Source organism: Chelonoidis abingdonii, chromosome 2, assembly GCF_003597395.2.
Source record: "Chelonoidis abingdonii isolate Lonesome George chromosome 2, CheloAbing_2.0, whole genome shotgun sequence".
Taxonomy (NCBI): domain Eukaryota; kingdom Metazoa; phylum Chordata; order Testudines; family Testudinidae; genus Chelonoidis; species Chelonoidis abingdonii.
Genome location: NC_133770.1, coordinates 209,656,694 through 209,677,388, shown reverse-complemented (window position 1 = coordinate 209,677,388; position 20,695 = coordinate 209,656,694). Strand labels below are relative to the sequence as shown.

The window sequence follows — 20,695 nt, the reverse complement described above, 5'->3', positions numbered from 1 at the left end:
GCTCTGTTGGAGTATTTCGGCAAGAAGAAACTGAGCAGGCGGTGGATTGGCAGGAACCTATATACACCGCCATAAAGGTGCCACTCCAGGGGGCTCCACAGCCAACATGATGGGTACTGCTAGTGTAAAAAACTTCTGACGATCGTGCATGCGGCACGCGCACACACCTATTGGAATGGACATGCGCAACACCTCTCGAAGAACAACAATTATGAAAGGTAGGTAACCCTCTTTTGCTAAACCAGAGGATACACTATATCTATAAATAGACTGGGTTAATGAAGTAATATTCTTGTTGGTCTCTCTCACCAACAGATGTTGGTCCAATAAAAGATATTACCTCACCCATCTTGTCTTTCTACCCTGGGACCAACATGGCTACAACACCCCTGCAGTACACACATTTATTTAAGCAGTTATAACTTAGCCTATATTCATTCAGATTCTTAATTTTTATATACTTATGATGTTAGAAAATGAATGATTCATTTTTTGTTTTCTATATTCTGAATAAACTTTACTTATTTGTGTCAAGCTGTATTTGGACAGAAATTGGAATTCAATTAAAATGCATGAAAATTGCATTTTAAAATAGTTTTTTAGTTAAATAAAACTACCTTAAATATGTTGGATACTTTCCCCCCTGTACGTAAGTTTATCAAAGCATGTTTTGCATTTAAAATTAATATTTATTAAACAAAGGAAATTTGTTAGTAGCTAGTGAATTGAACTCATTGTGGTCCTTTGGGATTTTAGAACTAGTAAATCTCATTCTTTCAGATCCTGTTTTTATTCATAGATTGGAAAAGGAAAACCAGCTTTCCTGCTTTTTCAACTCCCAAGCATTTTCTCAACCCTCAAGTGAACTAATCATTGAACAGAACTAGTTGGATAAACTGAAAAGGAGAAAATATTCTCTCTGCACTTGCAGAAGAGCCTACTGCTGTCAAATGCCAGTTTAATACTTCAACAAACTATGGTTCCACATGCTTAGCCAGTGACTTCCTCTAGTTCAGTGGTTTTTCTTTCTTTAAAACTTCAGCAGTAAACACTTACTACTTGGATATTTTTAAATTCAATTTTAAATGACATTAATAGATTATAGTTAGTTTTGGCCTTTAATGTATTGTCATAATTTCTAATTTAATTTTGAATAGACTTATTTTCTAACAGAAAAACGTATTTAATTTAAATTTTAAAAGATATTATTTTAATCATAGATTTTTATCCACTTTGCTTATAATACACGGGTTCTGTGCCTGCAAACCTTTAATAATGTGAATCAGGTTTTCAGGGTCTGATCATGAAGGGAAGGGAAGATGGGAGGCTAGTGTCACTACAGGGACACAGCTATGGTTGTAAGGGTAATGTAAATGCATTTCCATACTTTAAAATATTTGACTTTTCTTTTGCTAGTTTTCCAAGAAATATTAAAGGACTAATTCAAGCTGACTTGGTTATGAGCATGAATTGAAATGAGAATTAATTGAAGTGCTGATAAAATGCAACATATTCAGTTAGGGAAGTGTCTGCCATAGGAATGAGTGTGAGAGCCAATTTTACTTAGAGTGGTGATGCTTCCCAACCAAATTTAGGATTTTTGGCCTGGCCATCCCTATTTACTTAGGGTTTCTTTCATTTTTTTTCTTATTTTATTTCATTTTATTTTACTTTACTTTTCCTTTTATTATTTGTAGATCATTGCCACTTTCAGATCTTTGTTCACTAAATGGGTTAGTATAGGAGTCGGCAACCTTTGAGAAGTGGCGTGCCAAGTCTTCAGTAATTTAAGGTTTCGCATCCCAGTAAGACAGAACCCCAGACTGGCAGCGGACTGAGCAGGGCTGGTGGCAGGGACCCTGGCTGGCAGGGGCTGGCGGATGGAACCCCGGGCCGGCAGTGGGCTTAGCAGCTCAGAGCACTGCTAGTCTGGGGTTCCATCTGCCGGTACCTGCCAGCCGTTCACCCAGGCCGGCAGTGGGCTGAGCGAGGCTGGCAGCTGAGACCCTGGCTGGCAAGGGGTCGATGGCCAGAACCCCAGACCGGCAGGAGGTTGAGCGGCTCAGCCAGCTGATGGTCTGGAGTTCTGGCTGCTGGCTCCTGCCAGCCGGGGTCCTGGCCGTCAGCCCCATTCAGCCTGCTGCCAGCCTAGGATTCCGTTCACCCAGGCATGCAGTGGGCTGAGCGGGGTTGGCGGCCAGAACCTTGGCTGGCAGTAGCATGCCAGTAAAAATCGTCTCACATGCCACCTTTGGCACGCATGCTGTAGGTTGCCGACCCCTGGATTAGTATGTCAGCCAGCTGAACAGGAGAAAGCAAGCAGCTATGCAGACAGTCTCTTCCCAACTACCTGAATTCCTTCCATCTTCCTGCCCCTACTGATCTAATTAAGAAGGCAAAGGGGTTACCAGTTAGTGTACATGGAAGAGTATGGTCCTGAGCTTAATGATATGAGGAGGAGGTCTGAGCAGGCAGGTTTAGAGAGAGGAACTGGTAAGGCAGACAATGCCACCATGAAAGATTATACTTCCTGGTAGTATTGTTAGAGGATTGGTTAATGCATTTAATCCATTGCTTGTACTGGGCCTTTAAGGAGGCGAGACAGAGGGGAGAATTTGTTTAGCAGGAGTGTGTTGAGTTCTTTTTGTTCTGCTGCGTGACATCCTCAGAGCAATCTACAGACCCTGCTTTCTAACAATGGCAAATACAATCTTTTAAAAAAAGATAAAGTAAAAGTTAAAAATAAAACAAGGACAAACTACCAAAGATGTGGTTAAACACTTGAGGCTACCTTAGAATTTCAAAGCAAGTTTACAAGTAAAAATGATAATTTTACCATCTTAATATACTGAGAGAAGATCAACAGCACATTATCTATATTTACAAAATACTACATGCATTTATAAACCTCACTGAGGATACAAAAATTAAAAATCACCTAGAAAGGTGGAAAAAACACTAGTGCAGTTTAGGACTGCATGGTCAGAAGTAATACATCACAAGTTTGTTCCCATCTCTATAAAGCTCCGGTGAAGCCACACCTATAATATTGTGTTCAGTCAGAAGAAAGTGGGCAAACGATGGAATTTGAAGAGGAAAGATGAAAAAGACACAGACCAGTGTTCAAACTGGCACAAATAATATTATGTTCTACATTCATGTTTAGGAACTTTAAAAAGTGGTCTAATACTCAGAGCATATGCAGCTCACATTGACATGAGCGGAAATTTTTAGATGCACAGCACCTTTGGAAGTCAGGCCATTTATTTAGGTGCCTAACTTTAGGCTCCAAATTCAAAATCTTTGATCCTAAATATTAGATAATTCTGCTAAATGTTGACCAAGGGGAAATGCATAGTAAGCTGCACATATTGGAAGAGTAAGGAGGGGAAGGAATTCCTTAAGGTGGGACAAAGGGAGGTAAAATTAGGAGTAATCAAGTGAATTTGAGGGCAGCAGTATTTAGGCAGAATATCAGGAAAAATTTCCTAATAATGAGTTTTGTTAAATAGTAGGATAGTCTCCTTAGGGTAACAAAGCAAATTCCCCATTATTTTAAACTGATGTTTTCAAACTGGATTCAACAAAGCACTAGAAGATATAGCTGGGGACCCTCTTGCACTGGAATTGGGGTACACTAGAGGACCATAAGGAATTTTTCATCTTTCTTGATTCTATGAAATATCAAAGTTGTGACTACACATAAGTCTGAAAACAAGTTATTGACTTAATAGTGTTATTTGTATGATATACTTCTAAAATCTTTAAGTGCTTTATTCATGAGCATATTGTTCCAGTCAGCTGAGAGCTATGACAAAACTAGGAGTGCATACCCTCCTGACTGAAATGTACTAAGTGTGGCAGCATGACATAGTGTATTTTTTTCTCCATCCTCCAGCTCACATAAATAATTGAAAATGGTTATTTCTGTCTGTGTGAGATTCTGTACTATAGTTGGCTAGTTTTCAGAATCTTATTAGTGTGCTAATATTTCCAGAGAAAGAAGGCCCAGAGAAGAAGAAAATGAAAAAGGAAACTGGAAGTAAGAAGTCGACTCCAGTTAGCATTCTTTTTGGCTATCCACTTTCGGAGCGCAAACAGATGGCCCTTCTTATGCAGATGACAGCTAGAGACAACAGTCCAGGTGATACCAACTACCACTGAGTTACTGTCTCTCTCTCTCTCCTCCCTATTAAACCCTCCTCCACCTGTCAAATTTTTTCTTGTGTTTTTTAAAGCAAGCTTTGATTTAATCAAGCACTCTTCTGAAGTTGCAATGCAAAATTCCTCTCATGGAAAATTTCATCTTTATAGAAAACTGAATTTTCTGTCAAACACTTTGATGGAAAATTCCTCACTATCTTTAGTTATAATATACAAGGGGTTGTTTTTGGGTTACTCTGGTGACTGTAATTTATGAATTTCCCATTTTTGAGTACTCCATCTCTCAACTGTTACATTTACATTGGGTTTGGGTTTTTTTGGGGGGGGAGGGAAATTGCACTTAATATATTCTTACTAGTTTAGTGTACAATTCAACTCTCACTGAAGTCCATGGGAGTCTTCATATGAGGTGAAATTATGGCCCCCTTGAAATCAGTGACAGAATTCCCATTGACTTAAATAGAGTCAGGATTTTCACCCGGCGGCTGGATCAGCTCCTTAGTGTCTAATGTTGTTTACAGGAATAAACTATAAAAATCATCCATCATAGGAGCTGTAATATATTTTTGTTAACATAACAACAATTTAACTTCCATTTTAACATAAGTGTTTATGAAGTTAATACTTCAACAAAGGTAATCTGAAGATAAATGACTAAATTAACTTTCAGAATTTGGCGGTAGTTAATAAACCAAGTCGTTCTGTTGTGGTTATAACCAGAGCTGTGAAGAGAAAGATATTTCCATTTTGTGTAAGATTTTAATATTTCAAAATTTGGTTTCATTCTGATTTCGAAAAGAAGAAAAAATTTCAAAATTCTCCATGAAAGGGGATCCTGGAGAATCTGGTTCAGGAGCAGACTTTCTAGCTGGCTTCCCTGAAGCTGTGGACTCCAGAAGCCCTGGGGTCCTCAGCTCAAGGGCAGGCTGGCTGGCTACCTGGGAGCCACAGACCCTGAGAGTCTGGGCTGTTGAGAAGCCAGGAGCTTGGGAGCAGGTGCTTCCAGGGCTTCCCAGCTCCCTATCTGCCTACCTAGTGAGTTGCTGAGGAGCCTCAGAGCTTGGGAGCCAAGGCTTCCAGACTTGTAGGCTCTCAGCTGCCCAGCAGACAGGCTCCTGAATACCCAGGAACCTGGAAGCCTCCCGAAACTGCCAAAGAGTTGCGTGGGGAAGCTAGTGCCTTTTCCACTCAGCTTCTCCAGAACACTTCATCCTGTGCTCAGAGTACACTTTATCCAGTTCTCTGGAATTCAAGTAATTTGTTCAACTCTGGATTCGTCACAGGTTTCTTTATTGGCATACAGCCAAACTACGCTTGAATTGATCTGGCTTGAGTATAGGGGATGGGGACAGGTGATGCCACACATCCAATTTACATAATCATGAATCAGCTTACATACATACTTACAGGTAGTAAGTTGGTTAATACATTGCATGACACACTTTGATTGGTTACAATAATTAGTAGCCCAATCTTTGTACACATCATGAACTGTTCACAAGCTGCAAAATATGGCAGTAAGCAAAGCTGCAGCTGCAAGTTTATCACACATTACTTTTGCAGTTTATTTGTCTAACTACATGTTATTTACAAGGCCACTTATAAGTTTATGCTTTGTACAGTGTTAACCTCTGTTTCCTTACTTCCCTTCCTTACTACTTCTTACATTGTTCATGCAAGGCCTACAGCTGGCAAGAAATCGGGCAGGTTTCCACTAAAAATCACAGACTGAACAGATGCTGGATTTATGGCTTATTACAATAATTCGAAACCCACTAACCCTCTCTTTTTGTCCTATGAGTGCAGACGTGTTAAAAGGCCACTCTACCTTAAGTAATCCCTTACAATATGTGCTAACTACTTATCCTAAACAAGCTATTTCACCTTGCATTTTGCTCTGATGCTGGGAGTATCTTTCCCAGACCTGAAGAAGAGCTTTGTGTGGCTGGAAAGTTTCTCTGTGTGGCTCGTGTCTCTCATCAACAGAAGTTGGTCCAATAAAAGATATTGCCTCACCCACCTTGTGTTTTCTGTCAGACCTTCACCAAAATTGTCTCCACAGAATGTTTTCTTTGAGTATTGCTGACCATCTTTAATTATAGTCTCATGATTTATGATATTTTCTACTTGAGTAGTACCTTCTGATTATTCTAGAACCATCTGTTATTTCAAATTGGTACATTTTTTCTGTTTTTCTTCTTTTAATTATAAAGGATTTTTACTCCTGGAAGATGCTGAATTGACATTTCTGTAACCTGAAAACCACTATATCCACACAACATCTGTCTTTTGGGCAGCAGTTATGCATGCTGTTACACACTGCCTTACTTTGGGTTCCCATCTCTGTTCTTGAGAGGATAGTTCAGTGTCCATATACATTCAATTCTTCACCTCTCTGCTTAGAGACAGTGAGAAGACTTTGGTGAAGTAGACTTTGAGCTAGATTTTTGAAAGTATTTAGGTGCCTACTGGAATTTTCAAAAGTGCCCAAGAAGCTTAGGTACTTTTGAAAGTCCCACCAGGCATCTATCTGCACGTTTAGACCTTTGAAATACATACCTTTGGAAATCTGGCCCGTAGCAATTTGTTTGGCCTTACTGGGCTAACTTGCTACATGTAGACCATTGAATAGTCATCAGTTGGTAACAACTTAGTAAAATCACCTCTCATGGGAAATGGAGCCTTAGGTTGCTCTAAAAAGAGGCAGTGCTGAAGTTTTTTGAACAACATTACTAAACTCAGATATCGAATTCATCCAGTTCTATAGTATCATGAAATCTATTTGCAAGGAAGTGAAAGACTGTAGCAAACAGGAAGCCTTTGTACACCTCCTTTACCTTTGCTACATAACAAGGGAATATTGTGTTCCTGAAGGGATTATAGCAGGGGTGGGCAAACTTTTTGGCCTGAGGGCCACATCTGGGTGGGGAAATTGCATGCAGGGCCATGAATGTAGGGCTGGGGCATGGGGTTGGAGTGCAGGGTATGGGAGGGGGAGTGGTGTGCAGGAAGGGGCTCAGGGCAAGGGGGTTGAGGCACAGGAGGGGTGCAGGGTGTGGCAGGGAGCTCAGGTGCAGGAGGGGTGGGGGCTGTGGCAGGGGGCTCAAGTCAGGGGGTTGGAGTTAAGGGTGGAGGAGGGATTTGGGGTGTGGGCTCTGGCCTGGCGCCGCTTACCTTAAGTGGCTCTGGGGTGGCAGCATCTGCGCTAAGGCAGGATCCATGCTTGCCTTGGCCTCACGCCACTCCTGGAAGCAGCCAGCTTCACGTCCCTGCGGCCCCTGGGGGAGGGGGTGGCAGAGGGCTCTGCGCACTGCCCGCAACTGAAAGTACCTCCCCCAAAGCTCCTATTGGCCGCAGTTCCCTGTTCCCAGCCAATGGGAGCTGTGGGAGGCAGTGCCTGCAGGCAAGGGCAGCGTGTGGAGCACTCGGCCCCCCTCCCTGTGGGGCCGCAGGGATGTGGTACTGGCTGCTTCTGGGAGTGGTGCAAGGCCAGGGCAGGCAGGGAGCCTGCCTTAGCCCTGTGGCACCACAGGGGTGGCAATCCCATGGGCCAGATGTGGCCCGCGGGCCATAGTTTGTCCACCCTTGGATTACAGGATATTTCCATAAACTATAGAATCTATTAAAAGACATGGCCAATTGTGAACACTGAAATTTGAAGATAGTGAGAAAATAAAATAAAGCAAAAATTATCCAGCTACAAAATTTATATTGACTATTTTAAAACTTATTTTGTAGATTCCAACCTGCATCAGCCTTTACAGACAACACCAACACAGAAGAAAACACCAAGCTCCTCATCAAGACAAAAAGACAAAGTTAATAAGAGAAATGAAAGAGGGGAAACTCCTTTACATATGGCAGCCATCCGAGGGGATGTTAAACAAGTTAAAGAGTTAATCAGCCTAGGCGCAAATGTGAATGTAAAAGATTTTGCAGGTAAGGTTGATATGCCTACATTTCATTAAAAGTCAGAGTTAGTCCTGAACTTGTTACTAGAGGTCAGACTTAATTCCAATTTAAATCTGATGTTAATTAATCCTGTAACTTAAAAATAATTACCAGAGGTCTCTCAACTTGTGCTATAGTGGTTGTGAAGGCAGCTGGGGTAGTTGGTGGGTGAGGCTGGGTTTGTGTATATTTTTTTTTTATTATTAATACCAGCATCCAGAGGCCCAAGTTTTGATCAGGACCCTGTTACGCTATGCATTGTCTAAAACTAGGGGTATATATTTGAAGAACTTCTAATTGAAGATTATGAGCAATATATGATGGGGTGATGAGAGAGAGACCAGCAACTTATACCATTTTTATTTATTTATAGTCTCTCTCTCAAACTTGTTGGTTTTTAGATAGTTTTTGTTATTACACTAAAAAGAGACTTTCCTTACCTGCTTCTGAGTCACTTGTCTCATTCAACATTGGCCAGTTTTTTTATTGACATCATGGTAGAAATGGGCCATGGAAGGGTATTTGAAGGAGGAGAGAGTAGTATCTTTACAGATCAGTTCAGTGAGGCTGTTTTGTACACAAGTGGCAAAGTGGAAGAAATATTTGTAAGGGGCTGATGGCATTATTGGTGAGGCAGAACAGTAGGTAACATTTCATCAGCTTTGTCTTTATTGCTAATTACAGCTACTATTAAAATTTTGAATTTCAGTAGCACCTAGGAGCCCTAGTCATGGACTAGGACCCCATTGTACCAGGCATTGTACAACCACAGAACCAAAAGATGATCCCTGCTCCTTGTCTGAGTATAAGACCAGAGACAATAGATGGATATAGGCAGACGGGAGTATAAGGAAAAAATGATCGGCATGACAGGCAGTGATTGTATCATACCTGCAGCCTAGTTGTTGGGGATTACAAAGAAACAGTTGGTTTTGGTCAGCATGATCATCAGGTGGTCTTAGCACACCAGTAGCCTAGTGCTTGTCATGGTTTTGTAGGCCTCGTGGAAAAGGAGAGTTTTAAGGAGGACAGTGTGTTAGTTTTGCAGATGTTCATGGAGATCTTTTCCAAGCATAAGGGGCAATGTGGGAGAGAGCACAAAGATGCTTGTTTGAAAATGTAACAAGTGGAAGATGGAGGCTGGTATTGGCTGATCAGAAACAGGATTTGGCATCTCAGTAGTGAGTGAGAGGTGATACGTAGAGTGAGGATAAGCCAGAAAGGGCCTTGAAAGTGAAGACAAGCTGCATATGTTTGTTGCAGTAGAGAGGAAGAAGCCAGTGGGGGGATGCAAAGAGAGAGGTGTGATGTGGTCAAAACAATGGGCTAGGAAAATGATCGATGTAGCAGCATTCTGGGGGATGTAAACCGGACAAGATTTTATCTCTTAAGGACAGAGAGAGGATGTTGCAGTAATCAAATCAAGAGATGCCTGGGAAAGAGCTTTAGTTGTGTGCGTGGACATGAAAGGTCATACGTTAGAGATGTTTTGCAGAAAATCTGCAAGATTTAGATTTTTGCCTAGATGTGAGAACCTGTATAGAGCTCTGAGTCAACGATGATACCTGGATTACAAGCTAGAGTGATGAGCAGGATGCTGGTTTTGTCCACAACCATCGGGGGTGAACTTTAGGGTGGAGGAAGATGGAGTTATGTTTTAGCCATGTTGATATTGAGCTGACAGCTAGACATCCACTAATTGATGTCTGACAGACAAGGTGAAAATATAATTTGAACGAGAGAGAGGTGTGGAGGAGAGAGGGAGATGTGAGAGTCATCAGCATAGTGACAGTAGCTGAATTTGTGTTTGCCAGTGAGGTTACCCAGTGATAAGGTGTAGAGGAGACTAGAAGAGGCCAAGGACAGAGCCTTGTGGAACTTTCTCAGAAAGTTGGATGAGCGTTGAGGAGGATCCTCTGGTGGGCATGCTGATGAAGTGATAATTAAAGGGGTAGGAGGAGAATCAGGGCAGGGCAGACTCACAGAAGCCAAAGCAGGCTGAGATTTTGAGAGGAGCATGGGCTACAGTGTCACAGGCAGCTGAAAAGTCAAGGAGACTGAGGATGGAGCACTGGTTTTGATCGTTGGCCAAGAAAAGGTTATTAGAGATTTTTCTGAGAGCAGTTTAGGGGGAGGGCAGTGGGTGGAAACCATACTGGACAGGGTCTAGGTTTGATTTGGAAGAGCACAACTGCATACAGTAATTGTAAACAATGGATGCAGTGATCTTATAGATGAAAGGGAGAAGGGAAATGGAGCGGTAGTTGGAGAGGCAAATCAAGTTGGCAAAGGATGTTTGTTTGTTTTTTTTTAAGATGGGGTGATTAAAGCATGCTTGTATTATAAGGGGAAAGATCCAGAGGAGAGTGAGAAGTTAAGGAGAAGAGAAAGGGAGGAAGTGAGAATGGGTGCAAGTCTCAGGAGGCAGAATGGGGTCACTGAGGCAAGTGAAGGTGTTAGGAGCAATGCAGATGAGAAATGTCCATTTATGACAAGGACAGAGGAAGAGAGAGCTGTAGGAGGAGAAAGGGAAGGTCAGATATCTTGCCAGTTTTATGTTGGAAGAAATCTACAAGATTCTGTGTGGGAAGAAAAGTGGAACCACTAGGAGAGGAGAGAGTCAAAGTAGGCAAAAAGGTGGCTGCAGACATGAGATTCATTTACGTTAGAGAAGTAGTAGTATTTAGATAAGCAAATAGCAGAACTGGAAGAGAAGAGAATTAATTTGTAGTGTACAAAATCAGCCTGGTCATGGGATTTTTGCCAGACACACACATTAGGTGGGGAGTGGCAGGCCTTCTGAGGTCCAGAGAAGCCCAGGCCACTTCCAGTTTTTGAGGCCTCTAGCCATAATAAAAATAAAAAATGATGACACATGAAAACAAAATAAGGCCCCAAAAAAAAAGAGACATAATTTGACTTTTTTTTTAATTTAACAAATGCTTTTCTAGCCGCCTTCTTTGCAAATGCACTAATTATTACAGAAAAATCTAACTTTCACACAATGTCACAGTTGATATTGAGCATGGCAAACCCATTCAACACTTTTTTGTCCCATAGTTGAATGGTGATAGTTTTGTTACCTGCTTCAACATGTTGAAGGTGCGTTCACCTGAAACCACTGATGCAGACAAACTGACAAAAATACGCAATGTGATTGTGATATTAGGAAACACCCGAGAGAGTCCAAGTTTGAGTATTTCTTGAAGCAATTCCTTTAGCTTGCAATCCAATTCAAAGTTTGTGGAATATATTCGTCTGAGGAAGATGATCTTGTCTGAGATTTCTTTGTTGTACTGTTGCTGACATTGTTCAGCTTCAGAAAGCAGATCTTCGTTACTCAGTCTGTTGAACTGCCAAAGAAACCCCAAAAGGGTACAAATTAGTCGCAGTGACTCAAATCGATGTGTAAGACCTGTTTGAATAGAGTTAGTGATGAGAAGAAAGACATTGACCCTATAATGCTGCAATGCATTAGATTCAGGTAAATTGCAGTTGGTGGAGAACTCAGATGAAATGCCAATATTCTGTGCTACTAATTTGGACTCAGTCAGGATTGCATCCCATTGTTCATGAATCTGTTGAATGTCATTGATAAGACTTTCAATGTTATCCCTCTCAACAGCAAGTGTGGCATTGCATGCTTCAATTACCAGATTAGTTTGGTGGATCACTGTAAGTAGTTTTATCCACAAAGATGACATCCGAATGCATTCAAATTTGGACATGTGCTTCTGAATAGACTGAAGTTCAGTTCGAGCCTGTGCAGTGAGATTGAGAGATTAAAGCTCATTTAAAGCCTTTCTCACTGAATTCAAATGCCGCGCAGCTGGTTCAACACAATCAATTTGTGCAGACTCTTGAGTTTTGGACATTGCATGCAGTGAAACAGGAAGATATTGTTTCAGAATTTCCCACCTTTGTGGACTGTGTGACAGGGTCAGGCCAGATGGCTACAGAAGAGTGATAGAAGGTAGATAAATTAGCCCCAGATTAAGCAGGTCCCTTTTCCTTGAGTAAGATAATGGGCTATTCCAGAATAATCAGGAATTTGCTGGAACCAGTTAAGGCAGGCAGGCTAATTAGGACACCTGGAGCCAATTAAGAAGCCACTAGAATCAATTCGGACAGGCAGGCTAAACAGGGTACCTGGTTTTAAAAAGGACGTCACTTTAGTTAGTAAGGTGCATGTGAGGAGCTGGGAGCAAGAGGCGTGCAAGAAGCTGAGAATGAGAAGGCGTACTGCTGGAGGACTGAGGAGTACAAGCCTTATCAGAAATCAGGAGGAAGGTCCTGTGGTGAAGATAAAGGAGGAGTTGGGAGGAGGCCATGGGGAAGTAGCCTAGGGAGTTGTAGCTGTCACAGGAGACGCTGTAAGCAGCTGCAATCCACAGGGCCCTGGGCTGGAACCCGGAGTAGAGGGTGGGCCTGGGTTCCCCCCATCCCCTCAACTCCCTATTTGATATAAGAAGAGTTGACCTGGACTGTGGGTCCCCTCTGAGGGGAAGGTTTCTGGCCTACCCCCCGACCCACTAGGTGGGCCAGCAGAAACTACGGGGATTGTTCTCCTCCTTTTCCCCATGCTGGCCAATGATGAGGTTAGCTGAGTAAACGGCAGGTTTGAGCCACTGGCAGAAGTGGCCAAACTGAGGGCTGCCGTGAATCTCTGAGGTGAGCAAATCTGCCAATAAGCGCAGGACCCACCAAGGCAGAGGAGGAACTTTGTCACAACTGCTACTGAAGAGATTGTGCATTTGCTGAACCATTCCAAAGTAAGTAATTGCCTCCTTGCATGATTCAGCACAATCAACACCTAGAAGGTTTAATATGTAGTTTCCCCAGCTGGAGAAAATAGTTTTAATTATGTTCAAGCAGAACTGCTTGTACACCTTTGTACTTCCCAGCCATATTAGATCCATTGTCATAGACTTGACCAATGCAGACTTGAAAATTGAACTTAAAACCTTCTAGAATTGCTAGTACTCGAACAGCAATTTCTTTTCCAGTTTTTCTCATGAAATTATCAAACAAAATAAACTTTTCTTCAGTTGAAAATTTTGAGCTGTGTACAATCTTACCATATTGAATAACCATAGTAGTCTGTTCTTTGTGAGAACAATCTGGAGTGGCATCAACAATGATTGAAAAACACTTGGATTTCGAATCTCATCAATAATTGTTGTTTGTTCGAATGATCCACATAGCTCAATAAACTCATTTTGTATGTGTATTGAAAGATAATGGACTTGCATGCGCTTCTGACTCTCTTGGGATTCTTGAACACGTGAAACATGCTCTGATAAAAGTGGGTCATATTGCTGAGGAGCTCAGCTATGCTTAGAAAGTTTCCATTTGCACGATCACCAATACATAGACTGGAACCAAAGAGAGCCAATCCCCACTCAAAAAGAAAAAGGATGATATTCAGGATGCGCTCAAGAAGTTTTTTTTCCAGTTGTTCCTAGTTTCTGTAGAGTTCTGTCAAGAGTTAATTCTCAACTGAACTTTCAGCTGATGCTGCCCTATTGGCTGATTTCCATGCAACGTAGTTTTCTTTGTGTGATGTTGAACTCTCATGTAGTGGTATTTGGTCTTTCAACTTCCTCCAACCTCTGTTGATGCTCCATCCTGATTGATCAAGGAAAACTGATGCATTTGCAGCACTTTTGTTCAAAATGAAGCAGGGTGCACAGTACAGAGATGGTTTTTCCGTACTCTAGCATAACCAGTCTCTTGCGCAGGTCTCTCCTTTTGGAAGAGTTTTTTTTGTCAGCAGACAAGTAGGGAAAGCACAATTTTGTGGAATGTTACTTGGAATTTCAAAACAACTAATTTGAAGAAAAGATTGCATTTGGGCAGCATTGTTCTTGTCAGTAATTCCAATGTTAGTCACAGTCAAACCTGTACTACTCATGAATTGCTCTTGCTACATAAGATCTACATCTTCCTGTTGCTGTTGAGTTTCTTGATCATACACAGGATCTTCTGCTGCATCTGTTATTGTTGGCACATCTCCTTCTTGACTGCTGTCATCATGTTCAGGTATTGGCATTGAAATATCTCCTGTTGCAGTTGCGGAGTTTTCATTATCTGTAGCATTGTTTGTTGGGTAAGGTGTGTTTTCCAGTGGTTTGAGAAATGAAGGTATGGGCTTTGAGCTCTTAGCTGCTGCTTCACTCATTTTGTTTTCACTGTTTCTTGCTTGCACCACTTTCAGATCTCCTCTTCATAGTGATGTATTGGTCAATATGTATCCTATCCACACTTGAAATATTCTGGTGTAAATAAGTAGTTTATCTACACTTGAAATCTTCTACTGTAAACATGTACACAAATGCTGAATGGTACACAAATACTGAAAAGACTTAAAACGAAGGAATACTAATTAAGAACACAAAATGAAACAGTCAGACAGGTTATTGTCCTTATCACTGAATCAAAACTCAAGCATGCAAAATATAATATAACAGGATGAGCTGAAGACAAAGGGATGACATATATAGTAAACACAGACATGGATATAAACAGAGGGATAACGTGCAAAAATATCAAACATGCGTCTTCTCAAAATTCACTGTGCAAGATTGTCCTCACAAATTTTCACCTTGAATCTGGGCCTAGAGACTACAAATGCCTATGATGATAGCCAAGCTACTAAGTTAGGGCTCAACCAACCAATTAGTCACCTCTTTTAGTTACTATATGACGATATAATGAGGAGTTCTCACAAATCAAAATTCCTTAGTCAACTAGACGTAAAACTATAAAGACACTAAAATGTAACAATTCTCTGCCTTTCACCACGCACTTGATCCAGCACCAGCCATTAGCAGTGGTTTGTTTATATAATCAGCTGATCTGAGAGGACACGTTCATCATGGTCTAATCTTGTGCCATCAGAACTGATATATTTTTATTTATATTTATAAACATTTGTAACTCTTTAATATGATAATCTATATCAGTTAACAAAAAAATTGTCTTTTACCAAATCACATTTCTTCTTTGCTTTAAATTTGCAGCTCTCAGCTGAGAGCGTGTGTCACATTTTGGTCTGATAGGGACGCGCATAAAAACAAGTTGCAAAACTTATCAAATGCCAAAAAATTAACAAGTGTCTAAATTTGAGGCCCCCTTTGAACTTGAGGCCCAGGCTAAATGGCCCTCCAGGCCCCCCCTCTGATTGGCCCTGGGGAGGAGTGGGGAGCTAGGGATGGGAGGTTGGTAGGACAGACTTTGTGATGGGAGATGGGAAAAAGATTCGAGTGAAGGAGATTGGTCCCTGGAAAGAATCAACAGCCATATCAAGCGAGGAGAAGGCTAAGAACAGATGAGAAGTCATCAGTACTGATGGACTGGCAGTCACAGAAAGGCCAAGTCTGGGGCGTGAGGGGAGGCTCTTGAATGATGTTGAAAAGAGGCCAGCTGATGGTTGGAGAGGGGTAACTCAGCAACAGAGAAATCTGAGAGAGGGGGAGTGAGCACTGCTTGGTGAAGACCAGATAAAGTAAATTGCCCTTTGGTGAATGGGAGAGTTGAACTAGGGCTGCAGGTTGAATGAAGAAGTGAGGTGGAGAAAATATGCAGCCTTGGTGGCAGATGGGTTAGTAAGATGGGTCTTGAAGTCCCTGATTATGAGAATTAATGCTAGTGGCTTTAAGAAATATAAGGAAATGGGTTTTTTTTGTTTTTGTCAGTAGCTTATCTAGAATGATTGATTGATAAGGGGTAAGTGCTATTCACACCTGTACTCAAAAATGTGAAAGCTGCCAGTCATTACTGTTGCATGTTCAGTTACTATAGAAGAACAGCAGAGAATCCTGTGGCACCTTATAGACTAACAGAGGTTTTGGAGCGTGAGCTTTCGTGGGTGAATACCCACTTCGTCAGACGCAGGCGAACAGAGATTGGCAATTAGCATAAGCAAACTTCTTAAGGTGGAGGTTTGTAATTCCAAATGGAGTCTTATTCAGTCATTTGCATATAGATCATATAATGTGGCTAAAATATTTATTTACCAGGAAGGAGTGAGGTGTATAATTAGGGTGGTGTTTTCTGATCAGATTCTCAGTTTTGCCATAAACTTGCATTGTGAGCTCCGTTCTCAGTTTAATCTGAGTAAATATAGGATGTTTACGTTCTATAATGTGTTAGTGTGAGGCTAAACATTTATAAAACACATTTTGATCTTGAGACGGAAGGCGTTACACTAGTGCCACGTTATGTATATAAAGTCCAGTATAGCACAGGAATTTGCTTAGGAGATATAGATATAGCTATCTACACACACAGACATGCACACAACTTTGAAATGACCCACATAACAATTATGTTTTGTGCTGATGTTTTCAAGTGGTTTATTTGGTTAAAAACAATATATTAATATTATAAGATTCTGACTTCCATGATTACAGGTTGGACTCCACTTCACGAAGCTTGTAATGTTGGTTATTATGATGTTGCTAAGGTTCTGATAGCAGCAGGAGCAGATGTGAACACACAAGGACTGGATGATGATACTCCACTTCATGATTCTGCTAGCAGTGGGCATAGAGATGTAAGTATGCTTTAGGGAAAAAATAAGTAAATATCTGTAGGTGCAAATGTTGAATCTGGTGTAGTTTCTACCTAATGACCATATAATCCTGATTCTGCATTTTGTGACATCTTAAAATCTTTTGTCTTGCTTTTTGCCGTTATCAGTACTCGACAGATCTTTTGTCCTACTCTCTGCTTCAAAAAATGTAGAGAGACTCTAAAAGCTATTGAATGGAAGGAGGTTAAAAAGCAAGATTTTTTTCCTAAGGCTTTTTCTCCTGTGTGTCTTTCAACAGAAAACAACTTCTAAACGACACTGTAGCTTCTAGTGAATATTTTAAATTGATACGTTATAGAGTATTTTTATAGTATTTCATCCATTTATTTATGGACTTATGTATGGAGCTAGATAAGCGTTTTTCCTGATACTCTTAAGAATTAAATACTTGCTGTCAAGTGTTGAAGGAAATTGAAATTATTTCTGTAGGTTTGCATCCATCTATTTTCTCCATTTCTGAATTTGTGTTTGTTTTTTATTTCTATGCAGGATTTCTGCAGACTAGATGCTCCAGTAATTGATTGTTTATTTGTTAGCTTTATTAATAATCCTTATTTTAAGTGCTGTCTGCTTTGATCACTGTACGAGACTAAAAACATAGATCTGTACATCAAATAGGTTACATTCTAAACAAGACAAGGTACATCGGGAAATCCAGAATAGAAAATGACAAGTTTTTTTGCTATATTATAATTATTGACTTCCTTCTTGTGGGTATCATGGCAGAAGAGGGCCTTCAGAAAGGAACTGAATGAAGAAAGGATAGTGGCTTGGAAAACAGAAAATAGAGCATTCTAGGCACGTAGGACCTGGATGGACAAAGTCACCAAGATAGTTGTGGAAGAAGTGTACAAAAGGGGCATGAAAGCTTCCATCATTAAAGGAATTAAGGGGATCATGTGATAAGAAACAAGTTCAGAGATGCATGAGCCAGGGCAGAATTATATAGGTCTGTAAGGTAAGGACAAGAAGTTTTAAACTGGAGGGATTCAAAAAGGGCTAGTGATGTGATTAGATCAATAGGGAAGGAAGATAATTTTAGATGGGATTTTGTAGCTGCCTCTTACTTGTTCAGTGCTTTCTGTTTTGTTACAAAAATTATTTTGGAATGGGAAAGAAATTATCCTCCGAATGAGCGATGGCAACAACATTTTTAAATCTTCCTGTTAGTTCATCTACTTGAGAGAGCTGAGCAGGAATCACAGCTGTCCAGTTGATGTAATGAGTTACCAGAAATTCATTTTACAGCTACTGAATTACATAAGGACAAACTTTTCTTTTTTCATGTTGTTCCTCTAAATCTGGTTATAGAATATACACTTTTTTACAATTTCCTAATTTTATTATATAGTGTAATTTGGGGGTTTTGTCCATGTGGTTCAGATGGCCCACATCTTGCCCCCACTGATTTTGTCTGGCCTGTTCATTTGTTAATCACAAGTTAAATTTCAAGTCTTATGCATGAAAAAACTCGTGCCGAAGGCGGCACACGAGCTGATTTTCAGTGGCACTCACACTAGCCTGGTCCTGGCCATCGGTCCAGAGGCACTGCGTTTTAATTTAATTTTAAATGAAGCTCCTTAAACATTTTAAAAACCTTATTTACTTTACATACAACAATAGTTTAGTTATATATTATAGACTTATAGAAAGAGACCTTCTAAAAACATTAAAATGTATTACCGGCACGTGAAACCTTAAATTAGAGTGAATAAATGAAGACTTGGCATACCACTTCTGAAAGATTGCTGACCCCTGTGCTAGCCAATCACTTCTCTCACACCAGTTACCGCTACAAAGTTCTTCAGCCTCAAGCAACACTGAAAGGCTTATGCTGATACTGCCTACTGCCATTGCCTGTCCTATAGGTCACAGGTGCTGCTCTGTGCTGGGTTGGTACCTTGTTTACCTGCATGCTCAGTTGTCAGCTCCTCTGCTGTCTCCCATAAGCACTCAGGGAGAGCTCAATAGTTCCAGGAAGAAGTGCCAACTCCTCAGATCTGGCTGCCAAATAATGCAGGATATTGACAGGGTCTGAAGAGAGAGAGAGCGCTTGTTAATGTTGGTAGGAGAGGAGAGTTCTGGTGGGAAGGTATGAGACAGCCATCAGTTATGGAGAAGAGGAATAGGTCATGGCATGGGAATGCATGCTTGGTAAAAATATCTCACTGTGCTGCCTTGTCTTATTCAGTTAGTTAAAATTGTTGTTAGAACCTCTTTTCAATTTGAAAACAAGTACATTTTTACTTAATAAAAAGTTATGGTCCTCCAGTTTTTCATCATCTTATAGCAGTGGCTCACAGCCCTTTTCTTCCTAAAACCCAAAAACCACTTGTGGCCTTTTGTCACTACACTTCTTGAAGTGACACTTCCCCTTCTTCAGACCAGAATACTGTGCAGATGGGTCGAGGAGAGTAAGGGAGAGCTAAGGAGATGCAGCAGGGTGAGTGTGAGCAGGGCTGGAGCAGAGGGGACAAGAGGGAAGAGCAGCTCCTTCCTTTGCACCCCCTGCTGTTGCTAGGTCCAAACAACTGAAGACATTTTAATTGTGTGGGGAGGGGGTACATTTTTTCTCCTTAATCTGATGGGCTAGATCCCATTTCAGCAGGTAGTATGCAACCCAGAAGACCAGTTCTGCAATCTGGGCCTCTGTAGGCAAAAGGTTGGAGCACTCTGTTATGTCATTACAGTACACAAAGCCCATGTCAAATTGGAGATTATTATTCAGGAAGACAAAAATGAGGAAGACTGCACAGTTAATGTTTGTATTTATTTTGTGGGTCACTTCTTAGCTCTTACAAAATGTAAAAAAACAAGTTCTCACATTGCAGATTGTGAAGCTGCTGCTTCGACATGGTGGAAATCCATTTCAGGCCAACAAACATGGGGAGAGACCAGTTGATGTAGCAGAAACAGAAGAACTGGAACTGCTACTGAAAAAGGAGGTGCCTATTTCTGATGATGAAGACAGTTGCTCAGGTTAGAGAGTTAAACCTTAATTGCACAGTACTAGAAAAATGCATTATAAATAACCTCTTTTATATTTTTTTGATAAAAGAATATAGATTTGTTCACCTCAACTTGCATGTTTTGACCGTCTTTTAGTAATGATAGCTAGTACAGTTTATTAGAGGAAGAGTTTGTAGCAACACCTGTAGTTAAGGTTGTCTAAAACTTTTTTTTTCATTTTAAGATCCTGTTTTTACATGCTCATTAGTGTATTCAAGTAAAACAATTATTGGTGTGATATAAGAATCTAGATTGACAGTAATACCGTAAAGGGAGTATATAACTGATTTTTTTTTCTGATCTTTTCAGTTGGCTCAAAAAAGCTTAAAAATGCAGGTCATAGGAAGGAGGAAAACTTTTTATTTCAGTTACATAATAACGTGACTGATGTTTGTTTTATATCCCTTTAAAAAAAAAAAAAAAAAAGGCCTAGTTTACATTGGGGGTTTAGTTGAGTTGACACATGCTTTTTGATGCACTGTACATAAGCCATAGTAATAGCATACATGCAGAATGGCTATGCCCTCTTTCAATTTGCATCATTTGCGAGGGCTTCTTGTATACTAAACCCATGGCATTCTGGGAGGGTATCCCATGTGCCTTTGCTTTGCTTCTGAGCAGTGTGCATTCTGGGATTTTTCTTGTGTGCACTGTGGGGTGCATAGCAGAAGCTAGTGTAATTCTGGGTCTTGGATCAAATCTTTAAAAAAATCCCATGATTCTGATCTGCTTCATGCTTCATCTCTTTATGGGTGGGCTAATGCCATTTTTGAATTGCTGTTAGCCGGCATGGACCCAACAATCCTTTGCACCGCTTTGCTGGCAACTATGAATACACAGAGGCTGCCTGGGTTTATTTGAGCTCTTGAAGCTGAGTGGCTTCAATTTTGGACTTCACCTTCAGCACCACCAAACAGATGATGATACCACAGTAGCAGCTTCAGCAGCAGAGAAGGGAGGAAGAAGGTGATGACA

General features: G+C 40.8%; 1 protein-coding gene across 6 annotated transcripts in view; it reads left to right on the top strand.

Moving 5' to 3' along the window:
• ANKRD12 (ankyrin repeat domain 12) overlaps positions 1 to 20,695 on the top strand; it is a 109,905-nt gene that overhangs the window by 54,113 nt on the left and 35,097 nt on the right. For all 6 annotated transcript variants that reach the window (XR_004373280.2, XR_004373281.2, XM_032777098.2 and 3 more), the window contains 4 exons: positions 3,998 to 4,144; positions 7,903 to 8,103; positions 16,530 to 16,672; positions 19,543 to 19,690. Coding sequence is in view for 4 of the 6 variants with exons in the window: in XM_032777098.2 (XP_032632989.1) it covers positions 3,998 to 4,144; positions 7,903 to 8,103; positions 16,530 to 16,672; positions 19,543 to 19,690 (639 nt within the window). In the remaining 2 variants the exon portion in view is untranslated. The remainder of the gene's footprint in view (positions 1 to 3,997; positions 4,145 to 7,902; positions 8,104 to 16,529; positions 16,673 to 19,542; positions 19,691 to 20,695) is intronic.